The sequence below is a fragment of the Carassius carassius genome, chromosome 11 (genome assembly GCF_963082965.1).
Source record: "Carassius carassius chromosome 11, fCarCar2.1, whole genome shotgun sequence".
Lineage (NCBI taxonomy): Eukaryota > Metazoa > Chordata > Actinopteri > Cypriniformes > Cyprinidae > Carassius > Carassius carassius.
Window position 1 is genome coordinate 4,499,442 of NC_081765.1, and position 14,705 is coordinate 4,514,146.

At 39.0% G+C, this 14,705-nt stretch overlaps 1 protein-coding gene across 2 annotated transcripts in view; it reads right to left on the bottom strand.

The window, feature by feature from the left end:
• Positions 1-361: 361 nt before the first annotated feature.
• dync1i2a (dynein, cytoplasmic 1, intermediate chain 2a) overlaps positions 362-14,705 on the bottom strand; it is a 29,999-nt gene continuing 15,655 nt past the window's right edge. For both annotated transcript variants that reach the window (XM_059561406.1, XM_059561405.1), the window contains 11 exons: positions 12,758-12,844; positions 11,712-11,874; positions 11,500-11,599; positions 10,793-10,918; positions 5,585-5,731; positions 5,323-5,436; positions 4,820-4,953; positions 3,584-3,728; positions 3,360-3,500; positions 2,142-2,267; positions 362-1,792 (listed from right to left, as the gene is read on the bottom strand). In XM_059561406.1, coding sequence (XP_059417389.1) covers positions 1,679-1,792; positions 2,142-2,267; positions 3,360-3,500; positions 3,584-3,728; positions 4,820-4,953; positions 5,323-5,436; positions 5,585-5,731; positions 10,793-10,918; positions 11,500-11,599; positions 11,712-11,874; positions 12,758-12,844 — 1,397 coding nt within the window. In that variant the 3' untranslated portion in view covers positions 362-1,678. The remainder of the gene's footprint in view (positions 1,793-2,141; positions 2,268-3,359; positions 3,501-3,583; positions 3,729-4,819; positions 4,954-5,322; positions 5,437-5,584; positions 5,732-10,792; positions 10,919-11,499; positions 11,600-11,711; positions 11,875-12,757; positions 12,845-14,705) is intronic.

A 14,705-nucleotide genomic window follows, 5' to 3' on the forward strand; every position in this document is an offset into this window, starting at 1 on the left:
TAATATATTTTAAAATGTAATTCCCATGATATAAAGCTGAATTTTCAGCATCATTACTTCAGTCACATGATCCTTCAGAAATCATATTAATATGCTTGTTTACTGCTCAAGAATCATTTACGCTGTCCTTGCTGAATAAAAGTATTAATAACTATTGAACAGTAGTGTATTTCCACAAACATTACTGTACTTATTTTTATGGCTTGTGTGTCATATTATGTCATATTTTTACATCTTGCACAGAATCGCACCGCAGGTGTAAGTTTTTAATGACAGGACACATCAAATAATAATGATATAATATAATATATGTATGTATATATTTTAATACGGAAAAACAAAACAAAACACTTGAACAGAGTTAAGATATTTGGTTTGAATGCAATGATTATTGTATTGTCATTTATTGAAATAAATTACAACTGTTACATTTCAAATGCAGAATTTATTGGATATTCCATTAAACATGAGGAATACTGCTGGAAACAACTGGAAGCAACGTTTTCGAAAATCCTTGCAAATCCTTGCAAACCTACTTTCTCCTCGCAAAATACTACAGGATGACTTCAAACTGATTCAAGGTAAATTACAAGAGATTTACCAAAGATTTGGTTTAGAAAAAGAATTCAGATATACAAAGACATTCAAAGAGATAGTGCAAAAGTGACTGAGTGTTTCATACAGAGGAGCACTGGAAGAGAAAGACCTTGATCTCTAAAAGAGACACTAAACCGTCCAGATAGTTGGAAAATAAACATGGTATATGTATATGTATCAGAAATATGTGATTGTGCCTCTGCTAAGGTGGAGAAGAACAAGATTGATCATTATCAGGAACAAAAACACAAAAAAGAAACGGTTAAAAGTCACTAATTATTCCAGCATTTGGTCCACAGTTAGCAGAAATCTCCACCAGACTCAATGCATGATGATAAATATGACCCACTGACAAGATCTGAAAGAGGTAGATCACGTCAATTCTCTAGGACTGTGAGCAAGTAAAAAAAAAAAAAGTTGCCAGTATTGAGAACAGTACAGATGTTAGATGAAGACCTGAAGAAACCTCTCAAAAACATATTTCACCCCAAAATCAAAAGAAAACACTTTTTATTACATTTTATTTATGACAGATGATTTATGACATCTAGCACTTAAGCACACTCCCTCACCCAAATTCTGTTTTACTGCATTACACTAAAAACCCGGAATACTAAATCTGTGTAAATGTAAGGCGGCAAATTTATTCCTTTAAACTTTTAGTTTTGCTTTAAAATGTGAAAATGTGCTCAGTTGTCATAAAAATAGCACAAAAACGGCTTCATATTTTTTATGCAAAATATATATATATTATTATTATTATTAATTTTATTTTTTGGTGGATCCAGACAAGAGGTTTAATGAGACACTTCATATTTGGCTGTGCATAATAAGCTGAGAGTTTAGCATGCGCAGAGATACCTGGATAGAAACAGAAACATTCATTATGGGTTTGCTGCATGCAAATGTTAAGGCTTCTGGTCGTGGGTTGACGGGGGGGGTCTGCTCTCGCACCTACGGTCCATGTTTCATATCTGTATTCCAAACAAAAGGCAGAATCAAAGGTTTCAAAGCACACAGAAATCATTTCCAGAGAGAGACGAGATTCCAGCTTTCTGAGATCTGCAGGTTTCCATGATGATCAAGCGGCGAGGCGCTGAGCCGCCAGTTCCTCGGCATCGTCGCGGTTCTCGTTGATCTCCGCCAGCGTCCGCACGAAGCGGGTCCATTCGTCGTTTCGAGGGACTGCGATTTGCTGGGGTGGAACAGAGAGAGAGAAACATTAGACGGGAGCGTTTGGTAAAGAAGTGTAAAGCCTGCGGTGGACACCATCAAACTATTGTGGGACTGTCAGAGTGAACTGACCCCTGGCTAACAATCCTCCATCTCATTCTCCAACTCTATCTGCTGAGTGACAGAGGCCCTCTGTGGCCCCGGAAGGGCCCCCTCTCTGACAGACATGCAACTGCTGTGTGTGTCATCTTTAGAGACTGCGCTTGGGGTTTTTACGTGACAGAGCGGGAGCGGGAGAGAGAGAGAGAGAGAGAGAGAGAGAGAGAGATGTGCAGTCGGTCTGTGATGTGTCTTAAACTGTGCCCTCTCACCTCGCCGACGTCATAAATGTGGATCTGTCCCTCGGAGTCACCCACAGCGATCTCTCTGCCCGACTGAGACCAGCGCAGCCTGTTCAGAGCCGGACTGCCCTCCACAGACATGCTGGCAGTGGGCACCTGCACACACACACACACACGCGCTTTTATAATAATACCATTTACACTGTTGACAATTGCACACGATTTCAATTTTACATTCTACGTCAGGATTCATAACTTCCATGCTGATATCTGAAAGTAACTGGTTGTCAAACATATGTTTAACTACACACAGGACAAGGCTGATTTGAAGAAATTGTATATTTTCATACACTGGTTATCTTGTACATGAACCGTCAAGCATCTAAGAACATGGATCAACACACACACTCTGATGCATTGTTGTGGATTTGGACTCAAACTGTCATTGAGTAAAACATATGTAAGAGTAGTAGTAAAACATGTACAGTAAATAGGAAACAGCAAAATTACTTCTATAGCATCGTGCTGTACACATTCAGTAATAAATTATATTTTAAATGCAATCTAGGTTTATATATAAAAACAATATATTGAATATTGTTTCAATTTAAATTAAGGGTTTTCTATTTTAATATATTTTACAATGTCATTTATTCCTTCTGTTCTGACATTTTTAAATCATTCAGAAATCATTATTATCAATAATGAAACTGCTTCATATTTGTTTGTAAACAATTCAGGATTCTTAAATTCATAAATCCTTCAAAAGAACAGCATTTCTTTGGAATAGTAATCTTTAGTGACATTATAAATGTTTTTACCGTCACTTTTGATCAACCGAATGCATCTTAGCGAAATAAAAATATTAACATCTTTGGGGGAAAAAAAAACAACACTTTTTGCATCGTCTTTTCAACAGTACTGTATATGCTGTACATTACCTTTTCATTTAACACTTCATGGCAGAAACGTTATTGAATACTAAAGCGCCATAACTCCACAGTCTTTGATTAACATTAGTGCAATGGCGTTTCTTAATTTTATTTATTTTTTATTCTAATTAATCAATACATATATATCCAGATATACTGAATAATGTCATCAACAGGCTGATATAATTGTTTTAACTATATTGCTGATCCCTAAAAAAATATACCGTTAATAACAATTCAGTCCATCATTGTCAATACTAAATATGTCAGCGTGTGTTGTTGTGCATCATTTATTCAGTGATATTTCATGCTTGACCTCGGTGTCGTTGTTGAGGTTCCACAGGTCGACGCGTCCAAGTCCGTCCACACAGGCGAAGAGAGTGGGATGCACCGGAGACCACATGACGTCGTACACATAATCAGAGTTGTCCTCAAACGAGTACAGCGGCTTGTTACTCTACAGCAGAGAGAGGAACACAGTCAGCTCAGAGACTGTGACTGACAGGGTTATGCTATGTGTGTTTATGAATACTGTGCTACCTTGGTGCTCCAGAGTTTAACGGTCCAATCGAATGAGGCGGTCAGGAAGAGATGAGAGAAGTCTACAGGTCCTGCAGCTGTGTGACAGTGAATGCCTGTGATTGGACCGTGATGCCCCTCAAACATCTCACTGATACCTGCTCGACTGCTCACACACAGAAGGACAGAGGTTCAGCATGTCTCCATCAGTCAGTTCACACTTCACACTCATTACTGAGAGACGCTGAGTGTGTGTGGAGAGGATCAGATAATCACTGCATCACCAATGAAGAGCAAACATTCACTCTCTCTGCTCATCACAGCACACACACAAACACACCGAATACATCGCATTCAGAAAAACAAACGGCTTTCCATATTTTTGATGCAAAAACTTGTGCTGGAATTTTAAGGAAGAACGTTTAGAGAGTTAACAACGAATTATAACATGCTTTCTGCTCGAGTAAAGCTCTACAGTCACAGTAGACATCTGAAATGTATTATTAATAGAAATTCAATATTCATTTCCTGATTCTTATTTATTCACTATTTACTTACAATTAATATCAACACTAGCATTCAAAAGTTTGGGGTCTGTAAGATTAAGTCTCTTATGTTCACCAAGGGTGCATTTATTTTATGAAATACTATTACAATTTAAAAACTTTTCTCTTTGAATAATAAAAAAAAAATATATATATATATATATATAGTGTTCCTGTAGCTCAATTGGTAGAGCATTGCTTTATCAAGCGCAAGGTTGGGGGTTCGATTCCCTGTGAACACATGATAGGTAATAATTGATAGCCTGAATGCACTATAAGTCACTTTGGATAAAAGCGTCTGCTAAATGCATTAATTTAATTTAATTAAAATTTAATTATTTGAAATATATTTTAAAATGTTTTTTTTTTCCTGTGATGGCAAAACAGAATTTTCAATACTAACATTATGAATATCTTCATTGACACTTTTGATCAATTGAATGTGTCCTAGATGAATAAAACTTATTTCTTACAATATATATACATCTTTCTAATCCCAAACTTTTGCATATACTGTACATAATTACTATTTACTAATAAAATAATAGAAACAATTATCAATGGTATAAATATTATTTATTATACAATTTTATTAAATTGCTAAGAAAAATGAGCCAAACATTTTGCTCAAGCGGATCACACGCATAACTCCATGGAGCTCCTGCAGTGAACACTGTGTGTGTGTGTGTGTGTGTGTGTGTGTGTGTATTACCTGCCATGACGACAGGCTGTGTAGACTGATCCGTCCTCACTCCCCACCACAAAGTTATTAACGTCACCCAGAGGGAAGGACATGGAGGTGACCGCAACGGATTTAGACTGCTTAAACACCAGCTCCATACTGTCCTGAAGACACACACACACACGCATCAATAACACCACAGCCAACAGCCTTTTACACAGATTAGAAATGCACACTTTAAACTCAGCCAGTGCTCTACTCGTCATTAACATCTGACACTGCGGTTTGGCCAACATTTCTGGAAACTCAAGGGTGAGCAGCAAGGAAGAGGTTGTGTCTCTCGGTGGGCCTTTAATAGAGATTCTGAAGCCCAAAAATTCACATCAGTAAGACTTGTACACAAAATCCACTCTTTTTACTGGTTGAGTGAGCAAGTGGCTCTCTTTGCATGTAATATTCAAATGCTGAAACCATGATGGTACTTCTGAAGGTATGGGTCACATGATGGATGGAGCAGAGAGCATTGTGGGTACCTGTGGTTGAGACAGCATGTCCAGACTCCAGGAGCACATCTTTCCATCAGTAGAGATGCTAATGAGGTTATGAGCGTTCTGTGTGCCGACCACATTAACACAGTACACTGGGTGCTGCATGGAGGATCAGAAATATAAGGTTAAGGGTAAAAAAAACCTAATAAAACAAATCTGAAAAATAAGCATTTTTTTTAGGACACCATATTAATATCTCATGGTTCTTGGGCTGCAGCAACTGCTTCGCCTCTTTTTCTTCACATACCGTGTGCGCCGCGGCAGAGAGAGGTGTCCTCTGGACAGGGGTGCGTCTGTTACTTCTGTTGTCCCACAGGACGATCTGTCCTGAATAGGTGCCACCGACAACCAGGTTTGGGTGAAACTTTGCAAACACAGCAGACATGACCGCAGACTAGAGAAGTGATAGTGAGAGAGATAATATTGTTGAATTCCACATTACTTCAATCATGCTGGACAAATGTGAAGGAAGTCAGGTTTAGCAGATTCACATGCATAATCGAAAAATGTTAGAGGAGAACTAACGAACACAGATAATGTTACAATCCATGTTTTTGCCTACTCACTAAATTATATGCTGCTTCTTGTTGTGTTTGTGTATTTAAAGGGATAGATGATCCAAAAATTAAGCACCCCTATGTTGTTTCAAACTTACAAGATTTTCATTCATATGCAAAACACAAATTAAGGTATTTAAAATGAAACCTTAAGCTTTGATGCTTCAAATAAATCATAAAGGTAATCCACTTGAATCAATTGGTTGAATCCAAGTCTTCTGAAGAGATACCGTTGCTTTATTTGATGAACATATTTAATGTGGGCTTATATTCACACACAAACATTGAGAAACTCACATACATAGAGCTCATCAAATATGGTTAACAGAAGCGCATCTGTATTTTGCATGACACACAAGAAGAAAATAATTGGTTCTTGCAGAAACTCAAGCTTGAGTCACATCCACATGAAGTATGAAAGTTTTGGCAGAATGGGATTTCAATGGAGAAACAGAAATATTTCAGGTTATATTAAAAATCTCTTAATTTGTGTTTTATGGAAGCAGCAGCGGCAACCTCCCCCGTGTCCTAATGTTCCTCCGGTAAGGCGTTTTATTTATTTAGGGGGTGCTGTAGGCCGACTTGTTACAAAATGAATCAGAAAGAGTTTTTTTGCTCTTGCATTGTTGCAGAATATTATTTTTGTATGTTTGCACATACAAGGAATTTGTTCTGGTGACAGAAGCATCCTCTGTAGTCTCCTAATGTCAGCTGAGCCATACCAGAGAGCTATTGAGGGGACAGGACAGACTCAGCTGGCTAAGGAAGTAGAATCTATGTTGGGCCTGTGATTGCCCCACTTCAGGTCCTGTGAGATGGAGGTACCCAGGAACCTGAATGACTCTACTGCAGCCACAGTGCTCTTCATGATGGTGAGTGGGGGGAGCGCAGGGGAGTCCCTCCTGAAGTCCACTAACATCTCCACAGTTTTGAGCGTGTTCAGCTCCAGGTTGTTAAGACTGCACCAGACAGCCAGCTGCTCAACCTCCTGTCTGTAAGCAGACTCCTCACTGTCCTGGATGAGGCCAATGACTGTGGTGTCGCCTGCAAACTTCAGGAGCTTGACAGAGGGGTCAGTAGAGGTGCAGTCGTTGGTCTACAGGGAGAAGAGCAGCGGGGAGAGAACATATCCCTGAGGGGCACCAGTGTTGGTGGAGCGGGTGTTTGACATGAATTTCCCAGTCTCACTAACTGTTGCCTATCTGTCAAAAAGCTGGTCATCCAGTGACAGATAGAGCTAGGAACAGAAAGCAGAGTTATTTTGGTCTAGAAGAGTGTTGGGATGATGGTGTTGAAGTCCAAACTGAAGTCCACAAACAGGATCCTCACATGAGTCCCCGATTTGTCTGGATGTTGCAGGATATAATGCAGTCCCATGTTAACTGCATCATCCACAGACCTGTTTGGTTGGTCTAAAGCCCCATTCACACCAAGAACGATAACTATAAAGATAACTATAAAGATAACGATATTAGCGTCCACACCATCGAACGATATCTTCTGTTTATTCGGAGCGCACGTATGTCTGCCACTTTAAATCCTCGAGCTCGTTATAGCAGGATGGATTCTGATTGGATGTCAATGTTTGTATCGTTCATCAGCTGGAAAAAAATCGTTCTGAAAATGATTCCATTTTTCTATGCCTTTATCGTTATAGTTGTAGTGTGGACTCTGCTATTCTTTAATATTGAGAACTATATATCTTTATCGTTATCTTTATAGTTATCGTGCTTGGTGTGAACGGGCCTTAATGCTGTCCTTAAGGTGAACCAGCACCAGTCTTTCTGATGAATTCATGACCGCAGACATTAGGACAACAGGTCTTAAGTCATTAAGTCCTGTTTCTTTGAGATTGGGATGATGGTTGAGCATTTGAAGCAGGCAGGGACACAGGGACTTGATGCTTTCCTTCTCTTCTGTTTCTTGAAGACCTGACGCACATCATCTTCACTGATCTGAAGTGCAGGAGGGGGGAGACAGGGGTTGCTGGAGGTGTTAATGGTTGTGTAGAGAGATGGTCAGTACAATACTGGGGTGTGAGACAGGGTTTTTCAAATCTACAGTAAAACTCAATCAGGTCTTCAGCAAGTTGCTGATTCTCCATAGTGCTGGAGTCTTGTAGTTTATAATGTCTTTCAGCCTTTTCCACACTGAAGCAGGTTCCTTTGCTGAAAACTGGGTTCCTCTGTGGCCTGATGAAACATGGTTTGTCATTGTATGGTAAAAAAAAAAGTCCTGGTAGGACTCACAGAAACTGATGTATGATATTACAGTCTCTGTGAGCTCGTCCAGACCGGTGTCAACAGCTTCAATGGCTACAATTCGCACAGGCTCACCAAAATTGTACGATAGAAGATTGAAAAAACGTTGCCTGGTCTGATGAGTCTTGATTTCTGCAGAGACATTCAGATGGTAGGGTCATAATTTGGCATTAAGTACATAAAAGCATTAATCCATTCTGCCTTGTCTCAACGGTTCAGGCTGGTGGTGGTGGTATAATGGTGTGAGAGATATTTTCTTGGCACACTTTGGCACTCCATCTGAGTATTGTTGCTGACCATATCTATCCCTTTATGACTACAGTGAACCCATCTTCTGATGGCTACTTCCAGCAGGATAATGCACCGTGACACAAAGCTCAAATCATCTCAGACTGGTTTCTTGAACTTGACAATGAGTTCACTGTACTAAAATGGCCTCCACAGTCACCAGATCTCAGTCCAATAGAGCAGCTTTGTGATGTGGTGGAACGGGAGATTCACATCATAGATGTGCAGCCAACAAATCTGCAGGAACTGCGTGATGTTATCATGTCTATATGGACTGAATCTGAGGACTGTTTCCAAAACCTTGTTAAATCCATGCCACAAAGAATTAAGGCAGTTCTGAAGGCAAAAGGCGGTCCAACCCGATACTAGCAAGGTGTACCTAATAAAGTGGCTAATGAGTGTATATTGGTATCAGCATTGGCTATTGGTCAAAATGAGGATGAAGAATATCGGTATATCAAATATCAGCAAAAATTTAATATCATGCATTCCTGGAATTTTCATTTTGGGGTGAACTTAGTCTTTAAGCATTTCTTCACTTTGCTTTAAACAGAATGAACATGTTCAAATAATATACTGTAAAGAATATAGAAATATAAAACTTAGTTGTGTTAAAATGATTTTTGTTTAGCTAATTTATTTTATACTATTTAAAAATGAAAGTTTAAATGGGGGAGGGGTAGTAAAGTAACCAAGTAAAGTTTGACAAGTGACTTCCCACTGCTGCTCCTCAGTGATTCAGCTGATATTTTCTCAGCATGTTCTGTACCTTCTTGTTTTGGAGAATAGTTTGTAAGCAAAGCTACATTATAAAAGCCTCTGAGGTACATCAAGCATAAATGCAGCTTGTAACTGTTTGATGTGACCTCAAATTCCACCATGACACCTCAAAACACCAATCCAATGTACACCACAAAACAACAAAATTACATTTTTAAAACAACAATTAATGACGCTATACTGAATTTTGTTCTGCACTGAATGAGGTGAATGATGCACACTTTCCTCTAAGAAGAGTTAACCAGCCCCAACACACCTCTGAGTGTGTGTGAATACTTGGAGTATTTCTGCAACTGTGTGTGTGTGTGTGTGTGTGTGTGTGTGTGAGCTGTGCATCCGTTGCTGAGGGTGGCACATGTGGTTTTACTCAGGACGTCCACAGCAGATCACCTCAGGCCAAACACACAGCTAAAACTAAACATACAGCAACACTCAACTGAGCAGTGAAGAAAAGACTTCTAAAAGAAATGCCACATTTTGCTTCTGTATCATTTGTTAATAAAGCATGATGGCTAGAAAGATTAAAAAAACTGTAGGGTTGAATCTGATGACCATTTGCTATTGTCTGATTTGAGTGTTCAAGTATTTTAAATCAACTGAAGTCAAAAAGTTCATAGAGGTAATTCTTATTTAATATGTTTGTATAAATGTAATGATATTACTGAATACAATTACTAAAAAAATATTTTTCTTGCATCACACTAGCTTTGCTGTAGTACATGTATAATGTGAAATTTAAACTTATCTCTCTTTATGAACAAAATGGAAAATATAAAGTATTAACATGGTTACTAAACACACACATTTTTACATTGTTTTAAAGTTAAGAAGGTTTTGTAAGATTTAAGCTAAATCTGACCCGAGGAAAGAGAAAGGTGTATGGAAATTTTAAATGCACTAGGAAGGTTAAGTAATATTCAGTACTGATTATTAGAAAGTGTTACTGACTCGACGCTTACAGAGCTCTGTTAATATAAACATATGCACCTGAGTTTGTGACACGGTGTTTAAAGAAGCATCATAAATGAATTTAGCTCCCTCCCCCAATGTTGGTCTAAACCAACATAAAAGGAGATATTAGACAATGTTTGCATGCTGTTTTCTCTCCATACAATGTAATTTTATACTTTTACAGATATGATCACTCTATGCTTTTAATGCATGGAAAAAAGAGAAGCTTAAAGTCTTCAGAACCTCTTCTTTGGTGAAACACGCAAGGAAAAAGAAATGGCATTGTGATGACATGAGAAAGAATTTGAACCATTCCTTTAAGGTATCACAAGTGTGTGTGTGTGTTTGAATGCCAGCTGAGAGAAAACACAGTGTGCAGAAGCTGTTCAGGGGGATAAGAGGCAGACAGTAAGATACAGAGAGGAAGAAAGGATGGATGGAAATCTGTCTGCAGCCCTCCCGTGAGATCTCAGGCCGGTGTGTACGTGTTTGTATATGACAATCATGTTAAGTGGGATGGCTTTCAGGAGGTGTGTGCACAGGGAGGACTGAGAAGTCAGCCGTTGCTGTTTGAAGACAGGCGTGTGTGTGTGTGTGTGTGTGTGTGTGTGTGTGTACCTGACAGTGGAAGACATACTCCGGTGTGGTCTTCTTGTATTTCATGTTCCAGACCAAAGCCACTCCATCGGGCTCATGCGGTGCTTCCTCGTTGTGGTTGTAAGAGGCGACCAGCAACTCTGGATACTGTCAACACATGTACAGGTCAGAAGAACTAGACGTTTACTATCCAAGTAAAACTTAGTCTGGTTACAGCTTACTCTGACTGTGGGATTTAATGTAGATTTAAACATTCAGGTTTGATGCTGTAATCCACTGAAACCCTTACTTAAACTGTTATTACTTACCTAAACTGGGGTAACCTGACTGAATTTTAAATCCTCTGAATGTGTATTTTTTATAATTTATATACTTTTTAATGTCCTGGTATCATATGCACAGACAATTAGTACTGTTAATTGAATTTTTCATGTTATTATAACCTAAACATGCTATGTGAAAATATGAAACATCTTGCCACTTTCTTGGTAAAGAAAACACATTTTTACTCAAATGAATCAAAACGGATTTAAAGAATTTTAGAACCAAACTTCATTTTTAAATGTTTTTGAAAGAAGTCTCTGATGACGAAGGCTGCATTTAATTGCTCAAAAATGTATTTGGTATTTTAAAATGTAATTTATTCCTGTTTTCAAACCTGAATTTTCAACATCATTACACAACTCTTCAGTATCAAATGATCCTTCAGAAATCAGGAGGTCATGTACCTGTGGGGACCAATCCAGACAGGTCACCACCCGCTGTTTGGACCAGTGATCATCAACAAACTTTCTGTTTAGAGACAGTTTGGTCCCAGCCTGCATCTCACTATGTACACACCACACACATACACACACACACACACACACACACACAAGCAAGTATCTCACACTGAACAGTGCACATGAGCTTGTTTTAGGGGAGTAGAGCTGACTGTTACCCCTCCTTCTCCTCCATGTCTCGGCCGCTGTAGTCGAAGAAAACATCCACGTGTTCGGAGAGAGCGCGCTCCATGATCCGTGTGCTGTGATCGAAGAACTCCATGAACTCCTCCGAGTGCAGGATCTGCAGCTTCTCCTCCTCTGTTAGCTCATGAGGGGGCGCTGCACTCACAGACGGACAGGAAACAATGACAGGTGTGCCACTGGAGGAAACTCATTCCATTTATACATGAGAATTGTTGAATTCTTGATTCTAGTGGTTGACAAATGTTCCAAAGTATTTGATCAAATAGTGTTTAATTTTCTGCAACAGCATGGCTGTTTGTTCCAAGTTTGTTCCAGTCAATCCAGTATTGAGCCATGCAAGACTATAAAATTGTAGGAAAGTATATCTACACGAAAAAATATTTTGAAAATTGTCTAAACACATGCATACAGCAAGTGTGCATAAGTGGAAAAACTGATTTTGAACCACAAAACATTTTTTGAAAATGTAATGCATGCTCTGGGAAGAAACAAGGATGAATTACATTTTGTGTATTAAACTGTCTATATATTTTAATGTGAAAAAACACTGCAAATAGTCCGAACTTCCATGAAATGCCTACTTCAATCATGAATAATAAATAACCTCAATAAAGTGTTAAGTGAAAGTGACATGACATGAAGCCAAGTTTGGTGACCCATACTTAGAATTTGTGCTCTGCATTTAACCCATTTAAAGTGCACACACACAGCAGTGAACATGCATATATAAATTATTACATACATAAGAAAATAATATATAAAAATATAGGTGGGGGGGGGGGTATTTGCCAAGTCAACATTTCTCATTTTTAATTCTGAAATACTAAAAAGACTTGAAACCATAAAAAATTAAAATTAAAATGACAAACACAAAATTTCTAAAACCACATCTGAAATGAAAACAGGAAATATAAAAATATAATTAAAAATATTAACAGAAAGTATGACGGTAAATCAATGATAGTAAAGTAGCAGTAGTGGAGCTGATAGGAGACTGAACATGAGGTGTGTTCAATACCTTCCTCATCTTGTTTCTCTGCTGGTTTCTCTTTCTCTGTCTCGACCTCGGGCTGCGGGGGTGGGATCTCTTCCTCCTCATCTTCCTCTGCAGGAGGAAGATCACAAACATCAACACACTTCACATCAGAGCTGCAGCACGGTCTCATTACAGGACCCATGTTTCACACCATTCATACTTTACGCTGGGTTAAGTTTTTTTGCAAACTGTGGGTTAATTGTTATTAAACAACTCAAGGTAACATTGCAGCCCTGCTTTCTTTCAAATTGCATATTTTTGTCACCACCATTTAGGACTGGCAACAACCACATTTACATACCAACATCTATTCAGTGTCCAGAAACTTGGCATACAGACAATATGAACAATACTGCATAAAGTCAGCCAATCATAAAAGAGGTCATTAACATATTTAAATTACCTTTTAAAGGCACAGTAGTAGTATTCGCTTTTTATCTCTAGGGCCAGATAGTATGATAAACGTCATGAAAAACTAAAGTATTTCAAGAATTCAGGGTGGGAAATTTGCTTTCATTTTTACTTGTCAACCAAAGTGGCTGAAGTACAAGCTAAATTTCACCTGCCATATTCTCCAATTAAAAAAACTCACTATATAAAGTGGATCCTAAAAAAATATGTAATGTACATTTTTTAGTGTGACTGGGGCCACTGTACACAAGACTGAACAAATACAAAATGCATGCATGCAAGATAAGCAAATTATCCATCACTGTGCTAAAAGAACCAGCCTTTTAGCAGGTGATGGATACCAAATTACACTCTAAATCTCCATTAACATAAAATAACCAGGACTGTGGAAGGATTGGTTTCATTTCACTGGTTCTGATGAATATCAATTGAAAAACCCATATTGAATCAGCCAACAAATTCTTGAAACCCAGTGAATATGTGACAAGTCCAGGACTGCTAATAGCCTGTTTAGTCTGTTCAGATGACAAAGAACAACCTGGAGTGTGTGTTTCTGGGTGTGTATGGATATTGTATCTACTACATCCCAGACTCTGTCCTCTCTGTAATCTACAGGGGGCTACGCCGTCGCAGAGGTCTTAACCTACAGCCCGTCCAACAGACTCCTGGCGTAAGTGAGACAGGGACTATTCAGCAGCGCATCCCACACACGCAGGGCAGCAGGTGCCAGCGGCTGAGACAGCTGACGGCTCTGTGTGTGTATTAGGCAGATGGTTTTGCTGCGATTGTGTGTGTGGTGGCACAGGGATGGCACAGAGGTTTCTGCCTGACTGCTCTTAGTCAAGACTCTCTCTCCGGATACACAAGTCCCATGCAATTAGAGAGTCGGCAGGGGGTCCAGGGACCGCTATTCACCCCCAAACATGAGCAGCTAAATGAAGCTGCTGCCCTGACCAGCTGTAAGCCACACACACACACGGCTCATCTCCTACAGTCCTCTACCAGTGACGCCTGAACAAATGTAGGCTCAGGGAAAGACGTTAAAAGGATGTCAAAGGAAGAGCTCCCAAAATGAAATGTTTTCATTTATTTGCATTCAGGCCATTCTGAATTCTTATCATTTTAGTTCCTCTGTGGAACACAAAAGGAGGAGAATATCTGAAGAATATTCTACATTAGCCCCTCTTTTCAACACGGGAAAACAAGGAAAAGGGACCCGCTGGGTGAATTCTCCCTATAAGACATAAGCTCATCTGTGAGAAACTGACTTGAAATGTAAGTCACTATTCACTGAAAATATTCTCCTCGACCACAGCTTTCAAGTTAAATATGGCAGCACTGGCACAAAACCTTTCTGACTGTGAGAACTACTTGCACCATTTAGTAGTTAATATGACTTCTGTGGTCTATTCCAAATGGCGATAGTATCAAAAAAATAATAATTTTCAATATTTTCCTCACACGCTTATCGACTTTTACATGACTTTTCTGGTTTACGTTACATCAAAAAAGCAGCTAC